The 12,809-nt window shown below is 52.5% G+C and overlaps 1 protein-coding gene and 1 long non-coding RNA gene across 2 annotated transcripts in view; both read right to left on the reverse strand.

Moving 5' to 3' along the window:
- The window catches only part of KSR1 (kinase suppressor of ras 1), a 49,348-nt gene that overhangs the window by 18,214 nt on the left and 18,325 nt on the right, over positions 1–12,809 (reverse strand). Inside the window, exon 2 of the mRNA XM_065036650.1 lies at positions 2,958–3,098. Coding sequence (XP_064892722.1) covers positions 2,958–3,098 — 141 coding nt within the window. The remainder of the gene's footprint in view (positions 1–2,957; positions 3,099–12,809) is intronic.
- LOC110359382 (uncharacterized) lies at positions 4,647–8,620 on the reverse strand. Its single transcript, XR_002414534.2, has 2 exons — positions 5,552–8,620; positions 4,647–4,902 (listed from the first exon to the last, which is right to left on the reverse strand). It is a non-coding gene; the product is annotated as an uncharacterized LOC110359382 (long non-coding RNA).

Consider the following 12,809-nt stretch of genomic DNA (forward strand, 5'->3'; position numbering starts at 1 on the left):
AGCGCCATAAACAGTGCATTGTTGTTACTATAATCTCTCCCAGAACTAAAGGATTTTACAAGCAGTCATTATTCTTGTTTTAAATAAAGGTTTTCAAAGAAAGAAAGGATCCTGACAAGACAGCAATTGTAACAGCAAGAGCTTTCAAGCTTCACAATGTCTAGAGCAAGTCACTGAGCAAAAATAGTGTTTGCTCTGGACTAGAGGAGTCAGCAGATACTCTAAATTAGAGCCGGTGCTCTATTTCTGACAGGGGAGCCCGGAGCTGCTGTCCCTCCCTGCGTGGCAGCTTTATTTGGGAGAGGACTGGGGGAGAGAGGGGAGGGGAAGAGAGAGAGAAAAAGAGCATTGTTCCGCTAACCCCGCTAACGAACTGCTCGCAATTAGGCTGTTTTTCAAAGGTGTTATGTCACAGATTAGCAGAGTCTTGGTGCTCCCTCCAGCAGCACTGGAAATGCCCTGGGGATCACGGACCCGCTGCCCCCAATGCTCCCCAGCCCTTCGCACCTTCTCCAACCAGCCTCCAACCCCCAGAAGAGCGGCCCGTGCCCAGCGTGAATACACATCACAACACTGCAGGGCTGCTGCTTCTGTGTAACACGTTTGGATGCACTGAGAAGGAACCCCAGTATGGCTGTTCCAGGTTTACAGTGAGCTAACAGTGTCCTGGAGATGGAAAGTCACTCCCCAGTGCATGTTGTCTGACAGCCACGGAAGCAGATGGGACTCAAGCATCCCCGCTGCCACTGTCCGACCCACTCAGCCATCCCTGCCAGGGCTCCTGAACCGCCCCTCATGTCACAGGCAGTGTGCACTATGGGAAAACATTATGTATTTCCTAATAACTAACCTATCAAAGCTCCTTCTGTCAGAGAGTTCCATTCTGAAAGCGTACAGCTGCACCGCGGTTCGCATGCTGTATAAAATCCGAGCAGCAGCAGGAATGAGCCCATGACACCTGTAACAGTTCTGACAGACAACTCGTCCCCTGCACTGTGCTGGTGTCCGAGCATCAACAGGGGCTGCGTTGCTATTTGCTAAGCAGTGAAATAACAGGACACACACACACAAATATCACTGCAAGAGCAGAGCAGCAGGTTTATTAGCCCTGCTATTTCCATTTCCCCAGATTACAGCCTGTTCCAACGTGCCTACTCAAAAACAATTTGAACGACCCCATCCTGTGCAGCTACTCTAAATGCTGCAGAAGCTGCCCGCAGCTGCGTGAAATAGGAGCGGAACTTCTAAAAAACATCCATACATTCAGAATCACAGAGGAATTTAAATGCTTTGTACACCTCATATTTCTGTCCCAGAGAACAGAGGGAATATAGTTCATTACACTGGTCACTGACTGGGAGAGGGCAGCAAGAGAGCATGAATGAAATAATCAGCTGTCGGAATATGTTCTTACTGCCTCAGACCAAACCCGAGCTCGTCCGCCCCTGTGGTGACACCAGCCCGGGGCAGCGCCCGCTCGCTGCTCCTGCGCCCGCTGGACGGTGCAGCGCCCTGCGCCTCCTCCCTTCCCCCGCGCCGCAGCACCGAGGATTTGAAAAGAGCTACAAAGACATTCTTCTAGGCTCAGGCAATTCCAGTAACCTTAGAAACCAACAATAGTTGTGAGCCCGGCAGTTTGGCCACAGCAACCACTTTTCTGTTCTCCTGTCACTGCTGCACCTTTAGCTGCGCCACCCAAAGCCTGCAGGGCTGACGGCAGCATCGCGTTCACCATAAATAGTAGTAAATAAAAGGAACAGCTTGGTCCTCAACCCATTCCACCCCAGTCTGCTCAGCTGCATCAGGACCAAGCTGGCGTTACTTCCATGAAAATCTGCTGAATTTTTCAACTGGGTGGATTCCTGCTGAAGTTAAAGAAACTTGTTGCTTGTGTAAGGATCAAAGGACACTGTGTGAGAACTCTGTGATCACCCTGCGGGGCCAAAAGGGGGAAAAAGAATGGAAAAAGCCTTTTCTGCTTTGTTTAGCCACCAGTGGGCTGAGCTCTACTCGTGCTGCCGTTAACGCCACCCTGGATGGAGCTGTCTCCCATCCAGAGAGCACAGGGAAGCCACACACAGTCCAGAGCAAGGGAACAACGTCCCGTCAGTGCCCGGCGCGCCCTGCGGCCACCTGAACGTGGCTGGGACTTCAGGCCCCGCTTCCAAAAAAACCAACCAAACAAAAATAACCCCAACCAACCCAAAAAATTGTCAGAGAGAAGAGCCAGGGCCACGGCTTATCTGGTCTGTTTTATTCCAGCACAAGCGTCAGCTCATTCTGTGCAGTAACAAGGCTTGCAGCGATCTGCGTGTAAAGAATTAAACTGTAAGGATCAGAAGGAGCCGTGGTCTGCAAGTGTGAACAGCTGACGCCGACCACCACAGCCCGCCACAGCAGTTATTCACTGCATTCTTTGACACCGATGCCATGCGCTTTGGGATCGGTTTCAACCAGAGACGCTACCCGAGGGGGAAGGAGGGGAGTGTATAAAATGAACAAATCTCCCTTGTTTCTGAGCACAGACTCCCGCCCAGCCGAAATCCAGATCCAAGCCCACCTGCCCGCCACTGGGTGCAGTCTGCTGGGCTGTGCGGTCTGCGTGCGGCGTGAGGCTCCGCAGCCGCGACTCTGGGACAAACCCCTAAACTCCGACCCCTTTTGTTAGTCTAAGTTTAGATGGACACAGTGCTACTGGCTATTTTTGGATCTTCGCTAATTTATAATTGTGGCATGTACACTTTTAGAAGTAAGAAAACGCTAGGCTGTAGCAACTCAACATGTCTGTCCATTTGTTGGATATGTCAGTGCACAAAATTGTAACTCTTGGTCTTTTTTTGGCCAGTACTGGACCCAGACTATAGTACAGTACAGTATTATTATTATTATTATCTAAAAGTAAGTGCTGAAGTTATGGTGTCGGGCCGCATCTGTGTGGAGTGCTGTCCTCCCCTTACCTGCACAACCTCCTTCCTCACGTTGACGATGTCCAGCCAGTCGTGGAACCTCGGGTAGCTGTTGAGCTCCGCGGTGCGGTCGGTCAGGGGCACGCTCAGCTTGCACTGCCGCTGCCTGTGGATGTAGTCGATCAGCTTCACCTGCGGGATCCAGAGAGGACACCGTTAAGTGCCACGGGATCTGTCGTCATCTTCCTGGGCCATGTTCCTACAGAACCCAGCACCCGGGAAAGCAGCAGGACCGTCTGTGCAGTGGTTGGAACGTGGTCCGGCCAGCGGGACAGGCCCACGGGGAAGAGGGGCAGCTCGGCTCAGACTGTCGTCCCCTGTTTTAGTGTAGGACCTCCTGTCAGGCCAGATTTATTTTCCTGGAAGAAGGAGGAGATACCAGTACACTCTCTAAAGCCAGAGCTCCACACTTAGTTATATGTAACACTAATTAGATGCAAATGCCTTGAAGTAGCACATGACCCAGCATTAAAGCAGGGAGCTGCAGGCACCGACAGCAGCAAGAAAAAGTGTGGGAATCTGTTCCAAAAACCACGGTGGAAGGCAAGGTGGACTTAGCATGTATTTATAAACTAAAAATCACAAGCAAAAGAAATTACACCAAAAATGTACGGCGCCGCGTGACCCTGTAACAACGGGCAGTGTCACAAGGACAGCACGCTGCTCCGGCGGTACAGTCACTGCTCTCGTGTTCCCCACACAGCTCCTGTTTCCACGTCCCACCAAAGCACCGCGCTCGGTGGGACCCGGCGGCCCCGGCTGGGGGCGCGGCCCCACTGCAGCTCCGAGCCGAGCACCCGCGTCCCCGTGTGCACCGCGCGGCTCTGCCCCCGCTGCCCGCGCTCCCCGCAGCGCCGCCCCGACCACCTCTGCACTGCTTAGAAACATACGGGCTCAAACATTTTCACTCGACAAGCCTCATCCAGAGCACAAACTCCTGAAGGGATACTGCCGGGACGTGCTCTCTGCAGCACTGATTTCAGTGTCAAATCTTGGTTCTTCACTGGGATATAACACAAATGTAACTCTCAAACACGGAAAAGCAGTCTGACAGCACAGATCTGAGCGTCTTAGATTGCCCAGTCTGGTTTTCCCAGGATAATTCCTTCACATTGACTCTTCGAGTCCAAATCTGTTTTCCCCTAGTCCTATAAATAGTGTATTTGCATTCTCTTCCCACCCTACGTGCACCACGCTTCTCCCCTAGGATGAATTTCATTCTGTTATTTCCTGCCCAGACTTCTAACTAAACTGCATGGTTTGGCTTTAATAGCCGAGCTGTTGCAAAACCCTCTTCTGAGAATATAATAAAACTTCTGAGTTCAGTGACGCACATAAAAACCCACAAACAACATGCAGGTCTCCAACCACAAACGAGACGGAGAGATAAAGCCAACAGCAACCTATTCAGTGCCGGCTTGCCCAACGGCACATCCTCCTCATGGCAAATGGCGCAGCCGCGGCAGACACAGCGCTGCTCGGGAAAGAACAGGAGCAGGGAGGGACCGGGGCAGCAGGGCCGGGACACGGGACACGCGCACGGGACACCCGACACGGGATGCCCACACACCTGGCAAGGTAGGGCCCTGGATGCACATTCATCTCCTCCTTCGAGCACTTTTAAAATGAATATCCCTTTACAGCATATGTGAAAATCCATTTACAACAAACCTGCCATGCTTGTAGTTCTTTATTTATTTATACGAAGTAAACAGCAGCTCTCTGTCGATACAAGCCCGCCCGTACAAAGAGATCCAAGTCTCCAGATACAAGTCCACCCTGCCCGCGGCCTCCAGCCAGCCGCTGCAGTTCAAACGCCTGTGAACAGAGACCAGAGGCGCACGGTCCTCCAGCTGTGCGTCGGCAGATGTGGCACGAGAAAGCAACGGCGTCTGCAGAACCAGCTCACGGACACCCGGTGCAAAGTTCAGAGTCCCTGGCAAGCAAGGAGACATCACAAGCATGATTTGGAAGAATTCATGACTCAAACTGCAGCCCAAATATTCCTGACCTCTGGCTAATTTATCAGAAATCACATTCTAACTTGTCAGAGAATGTTATTAGTTATGGTCCCTAGCCAAAGAAATTAAGTTTCATGCATCTGGGGGTAAACTGTCTCTCAGTTTCTTGTCAATTATGTGTCATTCGTGTTTAGACAAGTGGCCTCTCGTTCCAGCAGTCACTAACATCTTAAACCTATTGCAGTCCTTGCACTTGGCCAAAGCCCAATCGGTCAGAACTTGGTGCAACTGATCCAAATAAACTGATCCTTCCGAATATCAAGAGTTGGAGACCAAGTTTGGTTCAGCCCTACATTTCATAACCAAATGCCATGTTTTCAAATTTTCACAAAACTTATCATGCCCACAGCTCTCCTGATGAGTTGAAACTACCCAATGTTTAGAAGAGGTTTTTTTGCAATACTCAAAACAAACAATTGCCATTATTTAATCAACACATCAATCGCATGTTCAAAAGCAAATCACTTCTCCTGTCCCAGGAGATGAAACCTCAGAGTCTGGCAGCATTCAAAGAGATGATAAATATGAGCTCACACCAATACTCCCCAGCCTACAACCACTTACCGCCTTGCAGTTTAACGAGCCAGTGGCTGGAGTTTTCAAAGGATCAGATCAATGTACGACCCAGCTCTTAGATGTGGCCAAGAGAAATGCGAATCACCTCTCTTCCTTCAGACAGAAATTAATCAGGAAGGAACTGCCCCGTTAACCTGCGCAGCCCGGGACCGGGGGCTCCGCAGCTGCGGGGGCGGACGCTGCCCGGCCGGACCGGCCCCGCTGCGGCAGCTTCTGCATTACCACCTCCCGAAACACGGGACAGACCTCCCGAACTCACAGTTTATCTGCAGGGACCGGTTCCTCCTGCAGCAGGTTCTGCATTGCCACCTTCTGAAATGCGGGACAAACCTTCTGAACTTACAGTTTATCTGCAGGGACACTGGGGAAAGTGAGATGAGTCATTTTAAGGCATTCAGTGAAAGTGGATTCACTTGACACCTTTAGCTGACTCTTGTCTATTTTCCCCAGTGCCATTATACAGGCAGACCAAGAAAAAGCCTTAAGCAACCTGAGCCCTGAAGAGAACACAGAAAGTTCAGAATGTGACTTGCCAAATCTGCCTCTAAGTCATGCTCTGCGACCATGTGAGAAACCGATAGAGATCTCAGCAACCGCTCGGAGACCAGCAGCAACGGGTGTACTTCAGGGCACTTTCTTCAAAGTCATCTGAGCTAAAAAGGAAAAATGAAGATGCAACTGAACTGATCCAGGCAAAGGGAAGAAAAAAGGTGCAAGTGAGTTGACCCATGCAAAGGAAAGAAGTAGTGTTGCATTTTTATAGCAAGCTATCTAGGGTGTGAGGCCGCTCGCTCTGAGGGGTGGAAGCTGAGAGCTGGGCAGAGCCTGTGATCTGCAGGCGCTCAGCAGGGCCCCGACACACAAAGAGCCAACGAAATGCAGCAGGACGAAGTGCCCGCCAGAGGAGACAAGAGTAAGGCCAAAGAATCATTCCACAGAAACAGTGCTGGGGTTTTCCTGGCCAGACGGATGGAGGATCACAAGACACAGCTCCTGTCCCAGCTGTGCCGGGATCCGCAGACACAGGACTCGGCGCTGCATGCGTGCCGCGAGGCTCGCTGTCCTCAGCCGTCCCGAGCGGTTCTGAGCCTGAGAACAGCCTGCAGCACCCTGCACCAACAACAGCCGCACTGCCTGTGCTCCTGCACTCACACTGCCTGTATTCCTGCACTCACACTGCCCGTGCTCCTGCACTCACACTGCCTGTATTCCTGCACTCACACTGCCTGTATTCCTGCACTCACACTGCCCGTGCTCCTGCACTCACACTGCCCGTGCTCCTGCACTCACACTGCCCGTGCTCCTGCACTCACACTGCCCGTGCTCCTGCACTCACACTGCCTGTATTCCTGCACTCACACTGCCCGTGCTCCTGCACTCACACTGCCCGTGCTCCTGCACTCACACTGCCCGTGCTCCTGCACTCACACTGCCCGTGCTCCTGCACTCACACTGCCCGTGCTCCTGCACTCCCACCCGCACTCACGCAGGCTGCCTGAGCTGCTCCTCCTCTGAACTCCGTTCAACAGCCGACCCACTGAGCGCCCCGGCTGTCTGCACCGGTACCAGCTGACCACAGCATCACCGGCAGCAGCTCAGGTCTCACCAAATCCTCACTCCCCTCTGTGTGCAGAGCACTAGCTCGTCGCACTATAGGTATAAAGATGCCTTATAACAATGTGGACGCTTCCAGTTTCGATATAGGGAAAACAATGCCTGGTTTCGCCTGGTTTAAAACCAAATCTGCATGGTGAAACAGAGAGAGTGGGTCTGTACCCTTTTAACATGACATATGTTCATTTCACAGTGAAAACTCATCCAAACCTGTTCATGGAACATTTCGTTCGACCACACAGAAAACCATCCTTCCCATCTGTGCGTTCGCCAGAACACTCGGATGGTGCAGAATTCAGCTGGAGTCTCATAATCTCACCAACTTCAGAGCCACCTTGAATCCAGCACGGAATCCAAACCACTCTTCTCAAGGCACACACAACAGCTGCACAGGAGCAAAGGGCACCATGCAAAGTAAGACAAAAAGATGCAAAAAACATTTCATGGAATTATTTGTATCCTAAAAAATGAGGTCACTCAATTTCTCACCCATATGGTTTTGCCCTCAGAAACAACAGAGCTGAATCCACCAAAGGGTGATATTTCAACATGTATCTTCACCAGCCACATAATGGCAAGGCCAAAGTAGCAGATTAAACATTACGAAGAAATATCTGGAAGCAGACTCATTCGTTTGAGATGGTATCTGAGAACAGGAGCCCACAAACGTGTCGGACACTGACTTGCAACGTGTGGAACTGACACTGACTGCACCCCGTTCCTCGGCCGCTCCCTACCCTGCTCTCCTTTGGTTATACAAGAGCAACCAAAGGCTCTGGGTACGCAGGCTGGGCCACAGGCACGGTCCCCTTTGAAAATGACAGCTTGCAAAATGGTGTCACTGCTCTGAATGACATAAGAAAGAGGAAGAAAGATTAAAAATAATGTGCACAGAGTCAAGGAGCAGTTCTAAAAACAGGTCACAAAAGACCTAACTTTCAGTCCTCTGATCTAACCACCAGATCATGGCAGCAATGACCGTGATGGAGCTTCTGAAAAGCAGAGGAAATCAGCACGATGACAAGGATGCACAGACACTGCTGCGGCTGCTGCTGCACAGACACAGACACAGACACAGACACAGACACAGACACAGACACACTGCTGCTGCACAGACACAGACACAGACACAGACACACTGCTGCTGCACAGACACAGACACAGACACAGACACAGACACACTGCTGCTGCACAGACACAGACACAGACACAGACACAGACACAGACACAGACACAGACACAGACACAGACACACTGCCGCTGCTGTACAGACACAGACACAGACACACTGCTGCTGTACAGACACAGACACAGACACAGACACAGACACACTGCTGCTGTACAGACACAGACACAGACACAGACACACTGCTGCTGTACAGACACAGACACAGACACAGACACACTGCTGCTGCACAGACACAGACACAGACACACTGCTGCTGTACAGACACAGACACACTGCTGCTGCACAGACACAGACACACTGCTGCTGCACAGACACAGACACACTCCTGCTGCTGCACAGACACAGACACAGACACACTGCTGCTGTACAGACACAGACACAGACACAGACACACTGCTGCTGTACAGACACAGACACAGACACACTGCTGCTGTACAGACACAGACACAGACACAGACACACTGCTGCTGTACAGACACAGACACAGACACACTGCTGCTGCACAGACACAGACACAGACACACTGCTGCTGCACAGACACAGACACAGACACACTGCTGCTGTACAGACACAGACACAGACACAGACACACTGCTGCTGCACAGACAGACACACTCCTGCTGCTGCACAGACACAGACACAGACACACTGCTGCTGTACAGACACAGACACAGACACAGACACACTGCTGCTGTACAGACACAGACACAGACACAGACACACTGCTGCTGTACAGACACAGACACAGACACACTGCTGCTGTACAGACACAGACACAGACACAGACACAGACACAGACACACTGCTGCTGCTGTACAGACACAGACACAGACACACTGCTGCTGCTGCACAGACACAGACACAGACACAGACACAGACACACTGCTGCTGTACAGACACAGACACAGACACAGACACACTGCTGCTGCTGCTGCACAGACGCTGCTGCTGGAGGGCCTGGGTCTGGGCTGACTCATGGACTTTTGGGTTTGCTTATAAAGAAAAGGAAATAGTTTCTCAATGCATTGCTAAACAAACTGCAAAACAGGACCCAGCACAAGCCAGCAGAAAAGTCTAGAGACAAGATATCCTCTGGGGGGGGAAAAAGCCTTAATAGAAATTAGTAAATGAAAGCACAGGGAGGCTGAGGGATAAGGCGAGATGGAACACCAGATGGATGGATTTTCCTTTGAACCTTCGGTCATGCCTGAGGATGACACAATAGCCACTGCCCAAACACTACAGTATGTTCTTTCTGCTTTGTCAGATGATGCAGATAGCATCATTTCTGGGTCACTTGGAGGTCACATACCACCCATTTTTCTCTCCCCTCCTTTCTTTTTCATGATCCCAGCGACCAAGACCTGTAAACACTCAGTTGAGGCCTCCCCAGCTAAGTGTACGAGTGGGAGCATGAAACTGCACTCAAGTGGTTCCCTGAGCCCCACAACATGATTCTCTTCAAGGATTTCATCCCAGGGAGGCACCTGAGCCTAACGCAGCTGCGGAACAGTCCTCTGCTTAAATAGCAAAGCTTTCACACCCACTGCACACCAAAACCGAAAGCCCTCCCCCTTCCTTTCTAACCTGAGGACATGCAACTGCCAACAGAATGACAGAGCTCTGCCAGCTGAGAACTGCGCTCACCACGTGCTGCGCACAGCCCCGCCGCCGCACAGCCCATGGCCGCTCTGCCCCCTCTGCAGCAGCAGCTCGCTGCGCTAGCTCTGCCACGCTCCAGCCGGCGTCACTGCACAGGAACGCCGACACTTTCTTCTGAAGAATATCATTCCTCCAAACTGGCCTACTGACCTGTAAGGTTTCCCATCCACTCACAACATTAGTGCATGTGCCATTTAGCAGGGTTACGCATCCTCTCTGCTGTGAAGAGCTCTTCTGTCGGAGCACAGCACACCTCCTGTTCTCGCGCGTTCAATTCCTCCCACGGGGTCCCCAGATCCTGTATCTGTTCACATGCAGCCAAATCTCAACCCGCTCACACTGAGTGACCGTGTAGAAGAGCATCACCGTCAGTGTGGAACCTGGTCCTCAGCAGCTGAGGCTTCACAAAGCCTGGTTCAACAGCCTGGGCCCTCAACCAAGGTCTTTAACAATAAGTTAACAAGCACCTGTCAGAAATGGAGTAGGCAGAGCTACTCACGCCTTTGCCAAGACAGCAGAAAGGATCTCCTGAGATCCCTTCCAGGAATTGTGCACTGGCTGAGACACTGACCCACGTCGTAATTGCACTGAAAGAAATCGGGAGAGCTTCAAGAAATCAGAGCCTTCCATCTCCCTGCCCGGAGCAAAGAGCAGCCCCAAATAAACCTTTCCTGAGAGTTAAGAAAGCCCAGCTCAGATCCCGCCTGTCCCCGGCGCAGCACCGCAGGCCAGCCGGGGGCCCCGCAGGCTCCGGCCGCCCTGCACAGGACACACGCTCCCAGGGTTCCGTGTCCCATGGGCTTCAGGGCTCGTCGCTAGTGTGTCAGGGCACACAGGGCACACACAGAGAGTTCCACCCTCCTCGAGAGAGCTGGGAACGGGACGAGCTCCTGAGGCGTTCAGATCCTAATACAACACAGGCTTCTCAAAGCACTTCAGGTAAATACTTACCTGTCCGGTTATACAGAGATGAATGCAACCCAATGATAACACTAACACTACACTTCTCCCTATAACTATTCAGTGTCTTGACAAATCCACTGTATCTCTCCTCCCATAAAGAAAACAACTACCCCACGTCCCCTGCCAGCCTTAGAATGACTGCAGCCAGAAAGCAGCGAGTGACACAGATTACCAAAGCTTTGTCATCTGGAGAGGAAACACCAGGTCATGTTTTGGGGATAGGAGTTGTGTTACAACTCACGGATCTCTTTGTAAAATTCAAAACTTGAAGTGCCCTTAGAGAGAATATCCTCCACCGTTTTTAGGGTTGCACTGATCATTCTCATGCATCTGCAAAAGAACCCTCAAGTACATTTGATCGTATGGTGGAGGAGGCGAGAATACGGAAACCAGCAACCTGTGCATGTGTAAACTTGCAGCACAAATAAAGAAGTAGATTGCAGCAAAAATATAAAGCCAGACACTTCCATCAGCAAGGTCAGGAAGGGAATGACTAATTCTAGGTCCCCGTCATACTCTTGCACTTCCCTTTCCTCCCGCTGCAAGCCTCATCCTGCAGGTACGGAGCAGCCAGCTGTGCGCAGGGCCGGGCAGCACCCTGCCCGCTCCCGGCACCCGCGGCACGCTGGGGAACCGCGGCACGCTGGGGAACCAGGGCTCTGAGGGACCCGCGGCACGCTGGGGAACCACGGCACGCTGGGGAACCAGGGCTCTGAGGGACCTGCGGCACGCTGGGGAACCGCGGCACGCTGGGGAACCAGGGCTCTGAGGGAACCGCGGCACGCTGGGGAACCAGGGCTCTGAGGGACCCGCGGCACGCTGGGGAACCAGGGCTCTGAGGGAACCGCGGCACGCTGGGGAACCAGGGCTCTGAGGGAACCGCGGCACGCTGGGGAACCAGGGCTCTGAGGGAACCGCGGCACGCTGGGGAACCAGGGCTCTGAGGGAACCGCGGCACGCTGGGGAACCAGGGCTCTGAGGGAACTGCGGCACGCTGGGGAACCAGGGCTCTGAGGGAACCGCGGCACGCTGGGGAACCAGGGCTCTGAGGGAACCGCGGCACGCTGGGGAACCAGGGCTCTGAGGGAACCGCGGCACGCTGGGGAACCAGGGCTCTGAGGGACCCACGACATGGTGGGGAACCAGGGCTCTGAAGGATCCGGGGGCTCTGAAGGATCCGGGGGCTCTGACGGAGCACTATACTGCCCAGGATGCTGGCCCTAGGCCCAGAGGGTTTTTCACATTCTCCTCCCCTTGCCTTCCCAACCATCTCCCTTTCATCTTACACATTTCTATTTCTGAGGCCTCAATAAACCAAAATCCATTCACACACCTCCTGCCTCTTGCAGTCCCTCGGGTGCTGGCTGAGTAACGAGGCAGATTGGCAGCTTGTTCTCTGCACACTTGGACTTGTTAGCAGACCAAGGGGAAGGAAACAAAACACAAACTCAAATCCTCTGTCCGTTTGACTTGACTATTTGAGCACCCCCAGAGCTGCACGTCCTCCCTCGCACACGCACCCTTTGGGCTCTGGGCAAGCGCTTCGTGCGGGAAAAGCTGAAGTCTTTGTAGGAGCAGGTTGCAGGTCTTAGAGCTGAAGACATTTTGTCTCCTCGCTCTGGGAAATCTCAACTAAGGAATCTGATTCTGTGAAATGCTCCAGATTATCAGCTTTCCGCCCAAAAGGACGGATCTGTTTCGGCACGGCCTGTGGTCGCGTTTCTCTGCTCACAGGCCGTGTGAGAAAGCTGCCATGGCGCACCGCTCGCGCTTTGTTTTTCCAAGAATCTCTTTGGGGCTCTGTCTGACGGGCTAACG

Source organism: Columba livia, chromosome 20 (genome assembly GCF_036013475.1).
Source record: "Columba livia isolate bColLiv1 breed racing homer chromosome 20, bColLiv1.pat.W.v2, whole genome shotgun sequence".
Lineage (NCBI taxonomy): Eukaryota > Metazoa > Chordata > Aves > Columbiformes > Columbidae > Columba > Columba livia.